Source organism: Mustelus asterias, chromosome 1 (genome assembly GCF_964213995.1).
Source record: "Mustelus asterias chromosome 1, sMusAst1.hap1.1, whole genome shotgun sequence".
Classification (NCBI taxonomy): Eukaryota; Metazoa; Chordata; class Chondrichthyes; order Carcharhiniformes; family Triakidae; genus Mustelus; species Mustelus asterias.
In genome coordinates this window covers 57,421,895-57,434,571 of record NC_135801.1, presented here as the reverse complement: position 1 = coordinate 57,434,571, position 12,677 = coordinate 57,421,895, and the positions used below count along the sequence as shown (strand labels likewise).

The 12,677-nt window shown below is 43.4% G+C and overlaps 1 protein-coding gene across 2 annotated transcripts in view; it reads right to left on the bottom strand.

The window, feature by feature from the left end:
- fhip1aa (FHF complex subunit HOOK interacting protein 1Aa) overlaps positions 1–12,677 on the bottom strand; it is a 170,104-nt gene that overhangs the window by 87,217 nt on the left and 70,210 nt on the right. For both annotated transcript variants that reach the window (XM_078212504.1, XM_078212515.1), the window contains 2 exons: positions 11,538–11,769; positions 3,179–3,802 (listed from right to left, as the gene is read on the bottom strand). In XM_078212504.1, coding sequence (XP_078068630.1) covers positions 3,179–3,802; positions 11,538–11,639 — 726 coding nt within the window. In that variant the 5' untranslated portion in view covers positions 11,640–11,769. The remainder of the gene's footprint in view (positions 1–3,178; positions 3,803–11,537; positions 11,770–12,677) is intronic.

Sequence of the window (12,677 nt, the reverse complement as noted above, 5' to 3'; positions counted from 1 at the left end):
AAAGAGGAAAATGGAAGAGGAGAAAGGCAGATGGAAGTGAGAGGGGTAAATTAGGAAAGGGAAGCTATTGTACACAAAGAGTGGTGTTGATGGTAAACATGTGGTTTCCTCTGGCATCAACCTACCGAGACCAAACAGCATTGCAGACTCATGTTTCCATTGGTCCCACTAACTAGTCTTCATTCACATTTTGTGCATTTGCACCCAATACATTCATTGGGAAAGTGCAGCACAGAGATCACACGAATAATCAGACCTGTACTAAATATAAAAAATGCCAAGACAGAAACAGGTGAGATGGATTTTCATGTTCCTGTCTCATTCGAGGAGTTATTCACATGGTAAGAATGAATCATGACCTGATGCTTTTTAATAATCTGGTGGTTTTACTCATATTCTGAAAACACATTTAAAACTCTATTTCAGCAGTAAGCTGTACTCAGGCCTGTGGGCCTCCTGTTACTGTCTCCTTTGTGAACTTCTCTTAAAAAGTACATTCATTCTTTACAGAATGGAGTTTCACTTTTAAGTCTTCAATACATTTCAGTGCAAACCTAAGGCATGCATAACAGCCCTTATATTGGCACAAAGTCTATCTGCCCGATCCTGATAGTTTTAATCACTCAAATTGAATTTTGACTGTCCGTGGTTACAGAGCCCCAATTTGGTGGACCAGGTCACCAGTAGATCAGAGCCTTACTCTGAGAAATGAGGCAGAAACAGAAGGTTAGCTACTGCCTCAGGCCACTCTCTGCTGTTCAGACAAAAGTTCTCCAGCTTTTATTAGCAGGTTGAGCCTCCAATCTGAAGTGGACTCAGGGACATGGGGTATGATCAGCTTCTTTAGCATCCATGGGTTTGGATTAATCAGAACAAATGAGGCTGGAGAGCTCCCTCCCATCTCTTTTTCATGCGGATGCATAACCCCCATGTATTGTAGGAGCAAGCCTGGGAGAAGCCTTATGGAGAAGCCCAGAAATCCTGGGGCAATATAAAAGGGATGGAAACTGTGAGGGGACTAAGACCTCACTTTGTATCTTTTTTAAAAAATAGATAGACACCCTATGGCTATTTCTAAAATTTGAAAAACTGGACAAAGACCTTTTAAAATTGCTGAAGCTATGTCTGTCTATGACCCTCGAACAAAAGGAGCTACTATGTCAGTAGTGAAGAAACTTACACTTCGTTACCACTGAAGATGCACAAACAACCGCACGGACTGCAGAGGCCAAATTCAAGGGGAATTATACAAAGGTCACCTACATTTCATAAACCAGGCCTGGCCAACCAGAGCCAAATTGTCTGCTAGGACAAAATATTCTGCAACTTCCCATTCAGACTTAATGGTTGGGACATTAACAATCACAGGAACCCAGACAAAGGGATATAGACCTTTTGTCAAAGCCAAACGGGAGGGGTGGGGGAATCATGTGACATTATCCCCTTAGCTGGTGGAACCTGTAATATTGTCTTGTTGAGCTACAAAGTTCAGTCTGCCATCTTACCATCTACCCAGCAGCAGCCCAGAAAAGGGGACTCTGTCCAGGTTTGAATGCTTTGTCCCCCTCTACACTCTTTCTACTGGAACTCCTGTACCATTGCTAACAAAACTAATTCACTTCTGCATGCCTATCTCATCATGTGAAGTCATCGCTACTGGAAAAGTGAATTGTCCAGCATCAGTTTTCAACCTGTCAATCTCTGTGAAGGAATATACCATCAGACGTTGTGATCTTTGCCTTGTAAATCTTACTTTCTTTATCCCTCTTCTACTGTATGAGTGGAAAGGAGGCAATGTTGCGACCCTCCTCCCACGTTTGGGGGTGTACAAATAAAGTGCCCTCTGAGTTCATCCTATCACAAGTTTGCTATGGGGCTATTAATGGAAATTGGAACACCATTAAAATACAAAACCCATCACTGTTAAAACAACAATGGGCACATACGTGGAAGATTATGGAGCACTTCCTGGTTAATTTTTACCCCGCGCCCCCCCCCCCCCTCCACTTTCTCCTATCCATTAGGCAAAGTTAACATTAAGGCCACGTAAGAAATAGGAGGAGTAGGTCAGTTGGCCCTTTGAGCCTGCTCAGTCATTCAATAAAATCATGGCTGATCTGACTGTCACCTTAACTCCACTTTCCAGCCTGCCTCCCATGACTTAGAACGTCCTTGTCCATTGAATGTCTGCCTGATTCAGCCTTGAATATGTTCAATGAGAAAGTCTCCACTATTCTTTGGGGGTAGAGAATTCTAAAGATTAAAGACTCGGGCAGATAGATTCAGAGAAGAAATGTGTACATTCAGTATAGAATTTTGCCCGAGTCAATGTTAATACATAAATACATTCAAAGATTTAGTACACCAGATTGCAGTTCTACTCTAAACAATTTGCTCAGGCTCTTTGCTGCATTGACATAATTCAAGAACAGATGTCTGAAACGTAAGGGCACTTTGTTGCGAGCATAACATCAAAAGATTTATGGAAGATGTGCTTTAACATTTACAGCAATCTTTTTTGGATATTTTGTGTCAATCCCACATCGCTTAAGTACACAACTAGAATCCCTCAACACTTAGAGCAGAGCTGTAAATCCACAAACTTCTTAATAAGCATTTGCCTGGCACTGCTAGACACATCAGAGTTACTGTATAAACCACAACGTGTTTGCTTTCATGGATAGAAGCCAGTTCATGGATGGAATTAACCTCAAATACAATAGGGCCATGAAGCTCATCAGATGACACATCCTGGTAGCAATAGATACCACGGCTACTGTGGAACAACTCCTTGCACATATAGAGTGATTTTAATATACTAAGATATCTCAAGGGGCTTCCCAGGCGCAGAACTGGGCAGCAATTGGCATTAAGCCAATAGACAAAACATTAGGCAGGTATCCAAAAGCTTCACAGCCTGTAATTAGAGGAAATTTTTGCTCATCCAGTAGTGGACGTCAGACAAGCAACCTGACCATACAGAGGCGATGGTGGAGCCAAGAGAGATGGTCCTCACAAAACCTGATAAGCAGGCCAAATGCAAGTTTACAGAATTAAGAATGCAATTTCTACCAACAGCAATTATTCAAGACAGTTTATTATAATTCACATTGTGGGTTGGTTCCCTCTAATTATAAGGAGCCACAACCATTAGCACTAAATATGTTTAAACTCTTACTGGGCAGAAGTACGTATTTTCCACAATATATTTCGCCACATCGTGTTCCCCTGACATCGACATGATGAACAGCAATGCATCTCGAGCCTGTTGTCCCACTCCTCCCTCTCGGTGAATGAAGGGAATCAGCAGGGAGAAGATGAGGAAGTTTGTTGCTCCCTGGTCTTCACTAGTGTGGAAAAAGAGTTCCAGGATGGAAGGGTCCTTGGCCAGGATGGAGCAGAGCTGATTAAGCAGCAAAACCAGTTCCGTTTCCACAGAGGGAGTAGCAGCACCAGAGCACACACTCATCATCATCATTAAGGGCTTCAGGATTGGCTTGTGGTGCAGCAAGGGCTGATGGCATTGAGTGACCAACATTTCATACATTTTTATCTGCTCGATTTTCATTTCATCTGTGAACTGCCTTCGGAGGCTCCACAGGAAGAGTTTCTCCATGACGTTTTCTGTCACCACAAACTCCAGAATGGGACCCATGGCAGCATCTTCAGCTCGCTCTTCGATCAGCAGAATAATCATATGCTCAACATAATTCTGGACAGCACTAGCTTCGTCCGGAGGGATAGCCCCGTGTTTAGCACTGGAATTCTTCAGCGGGTCATGCCTTTCCAAAATCTTCACCACCTGTGCAGGAATAAGCTGATATTAGTCACATGGCAACAGATTAATCTGCAGTTTTAAATCTCCATTACAGCAGCAGTACACTAGAAAAAGGGAGGAGCGGAGGGAAAAACAAAAATCAATGAATGTTTCTACTTCCGGTTGCTGTCCAGTGAGCTCAGAATTGGAAAGTACGTGTAATATATCACAGGGTGAGGGCAGCTCAGGTTCAATTAATTGTGTAATGCAAATGACACCACCATGGCATGTGTCTAAAACAGCTTTCCAAACCAGAAGATGCAGCACAACACTGGCCAATCTTCCCTTCATCTCAAGGCCTCAAATGCATTGGATACTGACTAATTTTCTCCTCTTATTTCCAGGGGCATTGAAACCAACCGTAGCATAGTGACATTAAACCAGATGATATAAACAAACTTACCAATGAATCCCTACAGTGCAGAAAGAGATCTGACCCATCGAGTCAGCACCGACTCTCCAAAAGAGCATCCCACCCAGATGCTCCCCTATCCCCATAACCCTGCGCATTTACCATGTTAGTCCACCTAACCTATACATCGTTGGACACTGAGGGGCAATTTCGCATGGCCAACCTATCTAATCTACACATCTTTGGACTATGGGAGGAAACTGGAGCACCCAGAGGAAACCACACAGACATGGGGAGAATGTGCAAACTCCACATAGTCACCCAAAGCCAGAATCGAACCCGGGTCCCTGGCACTGTGAGGCAGCAGTGCTAACCACTGTGTCACCTTGCCACCCTTAGAACAAGAAATGGGGATCAAATCTAACACCATCCAGATCCTATAGGTCAACAACCTACTGGATAAGCTTCAAGGAAAACCACCCAGTCTAACAGGTTTGTTTTGAAATATAGGTTGGCAGATAAGAGCTGGATCACAATACTTTTATTACAGAAGACTGTGTAAATGAAGACCATTATCAGTTGGTTGGCACTGTGAATTGGGAGTGATTTTCATTGTTGCTGGTGGAGGCACGGCCTTCTCTGCACTTCCACCCGTCTTTACGAAGCAGCCTCCAAAAAGCAAATGCACTGAAAATGTTATTATTTTCCATTTTCAATGTCTTATTCAGGTAACAGGTTGCAGTCCAATTCCTTAATCAGCAAGCTAACAAGAGTAAGCAAATTAATTTTAGGTGTTAACCAATGTACTACCAAAGGAGTATAAACTCCAAGAAAGTTTCAGCCACTCTTAATCCAGATAAAAATCATCAATTTGAGTAGGATAGTTTTTTTTTTAAGATTATGGCATTGAACACATAGTTTATGCGCCGCTCGGCAAATTCATTGGAGTCAAATAAATCCACGATGAGAATATCAGAAATTGGAACAGGAGTTGACCATATGGCCCTCACACCTACACTTGCTATTCGATATGATCACAGCTGATCATCTGCCGCAACTCCACTTTCCTGCCTTTTTCTCATATTCCTCTAATCTGAGATCAAAAATGTATCTATCCCAGTCTTAACAACAATGGAACATCCACAACCCTGTGCGGTAGAGAATTCCAAAGATTCGCAATCCTCCTCACCACAGTCCTAAATGATCAATCCATTATTCTGAGACTGTGCTGCTTTGATTTAGATTCCTTAGCCAGGGGAAAGAATCTCTTTCTGGTTACCCTATTAAGTCCATTCAGAATTGTGCATACTTCAATAAGATCAGATTTCATTCTTGTAAACTCCAGAGAATATAGGCCCGATTTAATCAATCTAATCATTGGACATCCCTCTCATCCCAGGACCCAGGAATCTCATGAACCATTGCTGATTCTCCTCCAAGCTAAGTATATCCTTCCTTAGATATGGGCATCAGAATCACATATGGTACTCCAGATGTGGTCTCTTGTACTCAAGACACCTTGCAACAAAAGGCCAGCATGTCTTTCCTAATTTCTTGTCGTAGCTGCATTCTAACTTTCTGTGCTCCTTGTTCACAAGTTTCTCTGACACGTTTCATTACCTTTAAAAAATTATCTGCATTTTAATTTGCGTTACCAAAGTGAACAACCTTAAATTTCCCCAACATTATACTGCCACCTGCCACCATGTGTCCTACGTAATTAACTTGTCCGTATCTCTTCACAGCCTTGTTCTCCCCAAATCTTACATTACTGGTTAGCTTTGTATCAGCAACAAACATGGCTACATTACTCTCAGCCTCTGAGAGTAATGTAGCCATGTAGGGTGAAGAAGGCATATGGTATGCTTGCCTTTATAGGACGGGGTATAGAGTATAAAAGCTGGAGTCTGATGATGCAGCTGTATAGAACGCTGGTTAGGCCGCATTTGGAGTACTGCGTCCAGTTCTGGTCGCCGCACTACCAGAAGGACGTGGAGGCATTGGAGAGAGTGCAGAGAAGGTTTACCAGGATGTTGCCTGGTATGGAGGGTCTTAGCTATGAGGAGAGATTGGGTAGACTGGGGTTGTTCTCCTTGGAAAGACGGAGAATGAGGGGAGATCTAATAGAGGTGTACAAGATTATGAAGGGTATAGATAGGGTGAACAGTGGGAAGCTTTTTCCCAGGTCGGAGGTGACGATCACGAGGGGTCACGGGCTCAAGCTGAGAGGGGCGAAGTATAACTCAGACATCAGAGGGACGTTTTTTACACAGAGGGTGGTGGGGGCCTGGAATGCGCTGCCAAGTAGGGTGGTGGAGGCAGGCACGCTGACATCGTTTAAGACTTACCTGGATAGTCACATGAGCAGCCTGGGAATGGAGGGATACAAACGATTGGTCTAGTTGGACCAAGGAGCGGCACAGGCTTGGAGGGCCGAAGGGCCTGTTTCCTGTGCTGTATTGTTCTTTGTTCTTTTGTTCTTTTGTTCTTTGTCTAAGTCATTAATATAGAATGTAAACAGCTGAAGATCTAGCATTCAACTAGTTATAGCCTAACAAGTTGAAAGTGCCCCACTTATTGCTACTCACTGCTTTTATGCCCATTAAACAATCCTCCATCCATGCTAAATATTACCAACCTCATCTTAGGTATTAAAATTTTACAGGCACCTTATCAAATGTACTTTGGAAATCCAAGTATCCTATACCCACTGGCTCCCCTTTGTATGCTCTACAAGATTGAAACCTCAAGAATCTCTAATAAATTTGTCAAATTTCCCTTGTGAAACGTGTTAACTCTGTCTGATCAGACATTTTCTGAGATGCATCATTAAGATTGCCTTAATAATAGATTCCAGCATTTTCCCGATCGCTCCCCGTTTTGTCTCTCTCTGATTTCTTGAACAGTGGTTGGCAGGATTTTCTGGGTGTTTATTCCAGTGGGATCTTCCAGTCCTGCCGATAGTGCCTCCCCACCACAGGTTCCTGGTGGTGAGGGTGCATTCAATGGGAAACACCATTGGCAACGGCAGGATTAGAAGATCTGCCGCTGGCCAATGGTGAGCCACCCTCCACCGCTGCGAAACACGCAGAATTATGCATGGAAAATCCCGCCCCTAATTAGGGTTTTCTGACTTTTAGTCAGCTGGGGCTGTTGTAGAATCCGGGGAATCTTTGAAAAATCACGACCATTTGAACTAAAATTCAATCAATGCCCCTTCATATATGTTATAAATATACATTTACCCAACTGGAACCTGAAGCACTTCCACAGATAATTTTATGCTACGTGGCATATTTATATCAAGAATAGAAAATGCTGGAAAGACTCAGCAGGTTAGGCAGCAAATGGGACAGAACAGATAGTTTCATGGTGTAAGTTTCAGGGCAATCCTCCATATCTTAAAAGGACTCAGGAGAAACCTGACAGTTTAAAAGTGGCCAACTCTGGCTGCTGGCTGATAAAACCTCCCAGAAGGCTCGGCAGGACAAACATAACCTGCCTGTGGACTGTGCTAAGGAAAGGTGTGAACCCCCTGAATGTGCAAGTGGCCAGGTGCGGTAGAAAGGCAGACACACCAGTGATCTAATCATCAGAAGGACAAAGGGAGATGGAGACCAGCAGACGAACAGTAAACAGACCAGCAGGGAGACAATGGCCATGGAAATCGACCCATCCACAGAAGACAAGACGACCCATCCCACTAATGGGACACCATTCAGGAAGCTCCGGAGGAGCATTAAAAAGACATTAAAATAATGACCAATGGGGGTCAAGGCAGTTCCAGCCTTTTGTGTTTGGACTTGACTCAATTAAACCGAGACTGCCGGTGATCGAGAGCCCAATGTCCTTGAAAATCACCTACGGGGGCAGGGAGGTTGGTTGTTAAATTGGGCTGAAGTTAAGATCAAGGGAGGGAGACAAGCCAAACCAAGCTTGCGATTCTGGAAGAGAGCTCATGTGCAGAGGTGAAGACCAACAGCAGCCCAGTTTCGACCCTGCACTAAGATGTTCGAGCCCATCACAAAGGAACCCCTTTTAGAATTGTGAGTATCCCAGCCAATCTTGTGAAGCTCCCGAGAATAGGATAGAGGTTGAGGCAAGGGGAGGGGTGGTGGATTGTAATTTTAAAGTTCAGTAATCTTATTTTGAACTGTGTAAAGTAAGATTTTACGTTGTACTCGTTAGCATTTCTCCCATAGTGATAGTATAAAGTATAAGTTTTATTCATGTGTGGTGGGGTATTGGAGAAGTTGATTCTATTGTTAAATAAATCACTAAGTTTGGAACTCGTTTGGAGTTCGTCTTGCCTCTTGTTCTCTCATCAGCGCACTCTGGTGAGGTCACAGTTTCAATATCCCTTACCATAAATCCGGAGTCTAGAACAGAGGGTGATCTGAGCGATTCGAACCCGCTCACTCAAGGGAGACTGCTGGTCAGGAGATAAAGAACAGAGTCTCTCTGTTCTCTCTCTTGGAGACCTACTCGAGTGGAGTGGGTGCAGGGTGGCCGTTGTCCCACCGACATGGGAGAGAATCACTCAGGCCTTGGTGATGGTTTTGGGATGGCTGTGTGATATAAGTATCAGGTTACCGGTCAGGTATAAACGGTGAGCCTGGTTCCGCGCTCTCTCCTGCGGAGTTGCCCCAGTGCAGCATTCCCCGGCCTTTGAAATTTCAAGGCCTGTAAGAGAGAGACACTCGCAGCTATTGGCAGACCCCCAAATACCAGCCTGTAAGTGGAGTAAAGAGAAAGATCCCGTTACAATGGTCCATATCTGGCCTTGGATCCGTCACCAGAACTGGAAGATATCCCAAGTGTAAAAGAACAGTCAACTTGTCTAATTTCTACACAGATTCTGCCTAACCTGCTGGGGGCTTCCAGCATTTTCTATTCTTCCTTTCAATTTCTAACATCTGCAGGTGTTTTTTGGCACATTTATAACTTGAAACAAGAACTAGAAGAGCAATCTAGAGATATGTTCAGCTGGTCCAACAAGTTCCTATTCAGAATTCTTGCGGCATTAGTTAGCGTGAGCGATCTTTCAATGGTGAGAAAGCAGTAAAGAAATTATTTTAAAGTAACAGTCAAAAACAAAAATCACTTTATTACATGGCAACAGTGACAAAAAGTTAAATTGTCACTCAAGCACAATGAAATATTATAACTTCAAAGGAGTAGTAAACAATGACAGAAAGGATGTGGCAAACAACATTGCAGAGCCAAGAGACAGTTAAAGTTACCAGTGATGGTCTGCTAAAGTCTCATTAATTTTCACTGAGAGTCTCAACTCCTAGTTTGTTGGATGAAACATCCAAAAAACTTGTCAAAATTCCGATGTCACATTAATGTGTCTCGGAATGTGACGCTACTATTATAGTTACATTGACGTTTATAGTTTAATGGCAGAAAGAATCGAATAAAGCAGCAATTTTGACAACCAGCATCTTAATATTTGTGGAATGAAGACGACGACATTGATAAAATGCTAAAAGGTAAAACAACATTGCTGCAATTAATTTCGACAGCAACATGCATTTATATCGTGCCTTCAATGTCGTAAAATATCCCACACGGGCTTCATGAAACAAAACTTGGTACAAAAGAGGATCTTAGGCTAGAGGGTAGAAAGCTTGGTAAAAACAGATAGGTGTGAAGGAGTGTCTTAAAGGAAACGAGGTAGAGAGCCAATGTGTTAGCGAGGGAATATCAGAGCTTAGGATCTCAGGGTGAAGGCACCACCATTAATGGTGGGGGAAGAAAAGTCAGAGATGTGCATGAGACCAGAATTAGGAGTGTAGGCATCTCAGAAGGTTGTGGAGCTGAACAGTTTAAAGAGATGAGGAGGGGAGAGGCCATGGAGAGGTTTATAACAAGGATGAGAATGTTTAAATCTAGACAGTGCTTGACCAGTGTAGGTAAGCACGCACTGAGGTGACAGATAAGCAGGACTTGATGCAAGTAAGGACACAGGGATCAAAGTAGGGCTGGAATAAAAGATGTTCGACGTTTCTTATGCAAAGGCAGGCTTGACAGAATCCATATCGGCTTCTTAGTGGCAACATTTATTTAGATGAGGTGGCTGCAGTCAAAGCTGTTCAATGTGAGAACCAGGCAGAAGAGGAGGATTGGTTGGGCCTCTGTTCAACAAAGAAACAGAAAGTTTTCAGACTTTGCAGGTAGGGAATGGCCGGGGGGGCGGGGGGATTGGACGTCTGTGAAGAGGAATCTGTTAGGCCAAAAAACTGAAAACTCTTGAAGTGGCAAAGGGCATTACAAGAGTTGTGGATGTAGATCAGGAAAGATTAGACAAGAGAGAGAGTTGAGATAAGATATCATGATTCTCATAGTGCCCCAGTTGCACACAGCCTGCCCCCTTCAAAAGATATAAGACTAGTAGACATATCAGGGAGAATTTTAGAATATAAAATGGATGACTTGGGAAAGGTAGAAAGTGAATGTTTAAAAATTTTGAACCCTGACCTCAAAACACCCACTTCCAGGTTTAACAGAGGCTGTACAGAAGATGAACAATTTAAGTATGTTGATGAAATTGGCAACTTCCAATTTAACCTGTGTTGTAGACCTAGGGAAACTTTTATCTTTTAATCATTCATGGGACATGGGAGTTGCTGGCTGGCCAGCATTTATTGTCCATCCTCAGTTGCCCTTGGAGAGCAGCTGAGAGTCAACCACATTGCTGTGGCTCTGGAGTCACGTGTAGGCCAGACCAGGTGGGACAGCATATTTCCTTCCCTAAAGGACACTAGTGAACCAGATGGGTTTTTCCAACAATCAACAATGGTTTCATGATCATCAGTAGATTCATAATTCTGGATATTTTTTATTGAATTCAAATTCCACTACCTGCCATGGTGGGATTCGAACTTGGATCCCTAGAACATTAGCTGAATTTCTGGATTAATAGTCGAGTGATTATAGCACTCGGCCATCACCTCCCCATAGCTGAACTGAGGCGAGAACAGCTTTGACCACCCCCCCCCCTCCCCTGCCCCCAGGATTGGGAATCAGACCACTCCAAGATCGGGGGTATCAGAACCTTACCCTGCAGCCCACCTTGACTCAGAGTCCGGATACAGTGCTGCCAGGAGCACAGATCAAACTACCTTGTTATAAGGCCTGTTCTGCAGTGCCCCCTGTCCAATTGGAAGTCAAACCTACAATGAGGCTGACTTAGCAGAGAACGTGCCAAGGTCAAAAGGTGCATTGAAACTTCACTGTGTGTGGGGAAAGCTGTGCAGCCTGTTTACAGCCTGGCCTTCATTTCAACCTGTTCTTGCTCCATGAAACCTACTCCCTCCCATTTATGGATGCGATTTAATTTGGTTAATGTACACATGGACTTACCTGAGCCCAGTGGTTTTTAAACACAATGGTGCAGGTTTCCGAGTCCACACCAGAGAGACTCGGCACCTGTTGATTCCCTTTGTTAATGGCAGCTGAAGCCATGTCATTGAGCAGATCTGTTTTAGACCATATCAGAAGTATGTCAGCTGATAATACTCAATCCTTTTCTTCGATCTCACAGTTCCAACCACCATGCTGTACAAAGGCTGACAAGTTTGTGATTTGCATTAACCTAGAAGAGATGAAAAAAAAGTGTCAAATCCATTTGCTGAATAGAAATGCACCTGATTATTTGAGATAAAGGCCCATAGTTAGTGTTCTCATGTCTTTGTAACTTACTTTTCTGAAGTTTTAAAACACAGTATTTCTACAACAGGGAGGAAAATGTAAAAGAAAGCTTCAAACTCTGCGGAAAGTGACTTAATTATTGTAAAAGTTTGCAGAGAGTTAAGTGCTACTTACCTTGTCATCTCCAACCTTACACTGAAGGGGATGTACTCTTCACCTTTTATACTCCCGCACCCAGTACCTCAAGGCCCTGTTGACTCTGCTCCAGTTGCATATTGATTTTGCAGGTTAATTGGGCTGGTGCATGGGAGATTTTACATTCAGTTTTATTTCATTAGTCAGATGGGCACATTTGGCACAGTTGCCAGATTCCATCTACTAAGGAAATGATAGGCCAAGATCTTTTAATACCCAGGTATAAAAAGGTCCAAGGACAATTGTGCAGCACAGCACAAAAGCCAGAGTAGTGGTGAGATTGGGTTGGGGAGGAGAAAAGGATGTGCATGAGAGAGGGAGAGAGAGGGAGGGAGGGAGAGGGAGAGGGAGAGAGAGAGAGAGAGGGAGAGAGAGAGAGAGAGAGATTGTGGGGTGGGAAAGATGGGCAAAGAGAAAGAGAGAGGATGAGGGCAAGGGGAATGTAAGGGGCATTTCCTCAATCTAAGGAAAGGGAGGGTGGAAAGAGACAAGTGGGATAAAGAGTGTATCAGCAGACTATTTGGCTATGTGAGGCATTGCATAAACTCTATCCTATCCTTCACTTCATGTCAATACACATATTCCAACAGGCATCATGGGTTAGCAAATATAAGTGGGAATCAAAGTGGCTTTTTTACCATGATATAATCAGCAAAC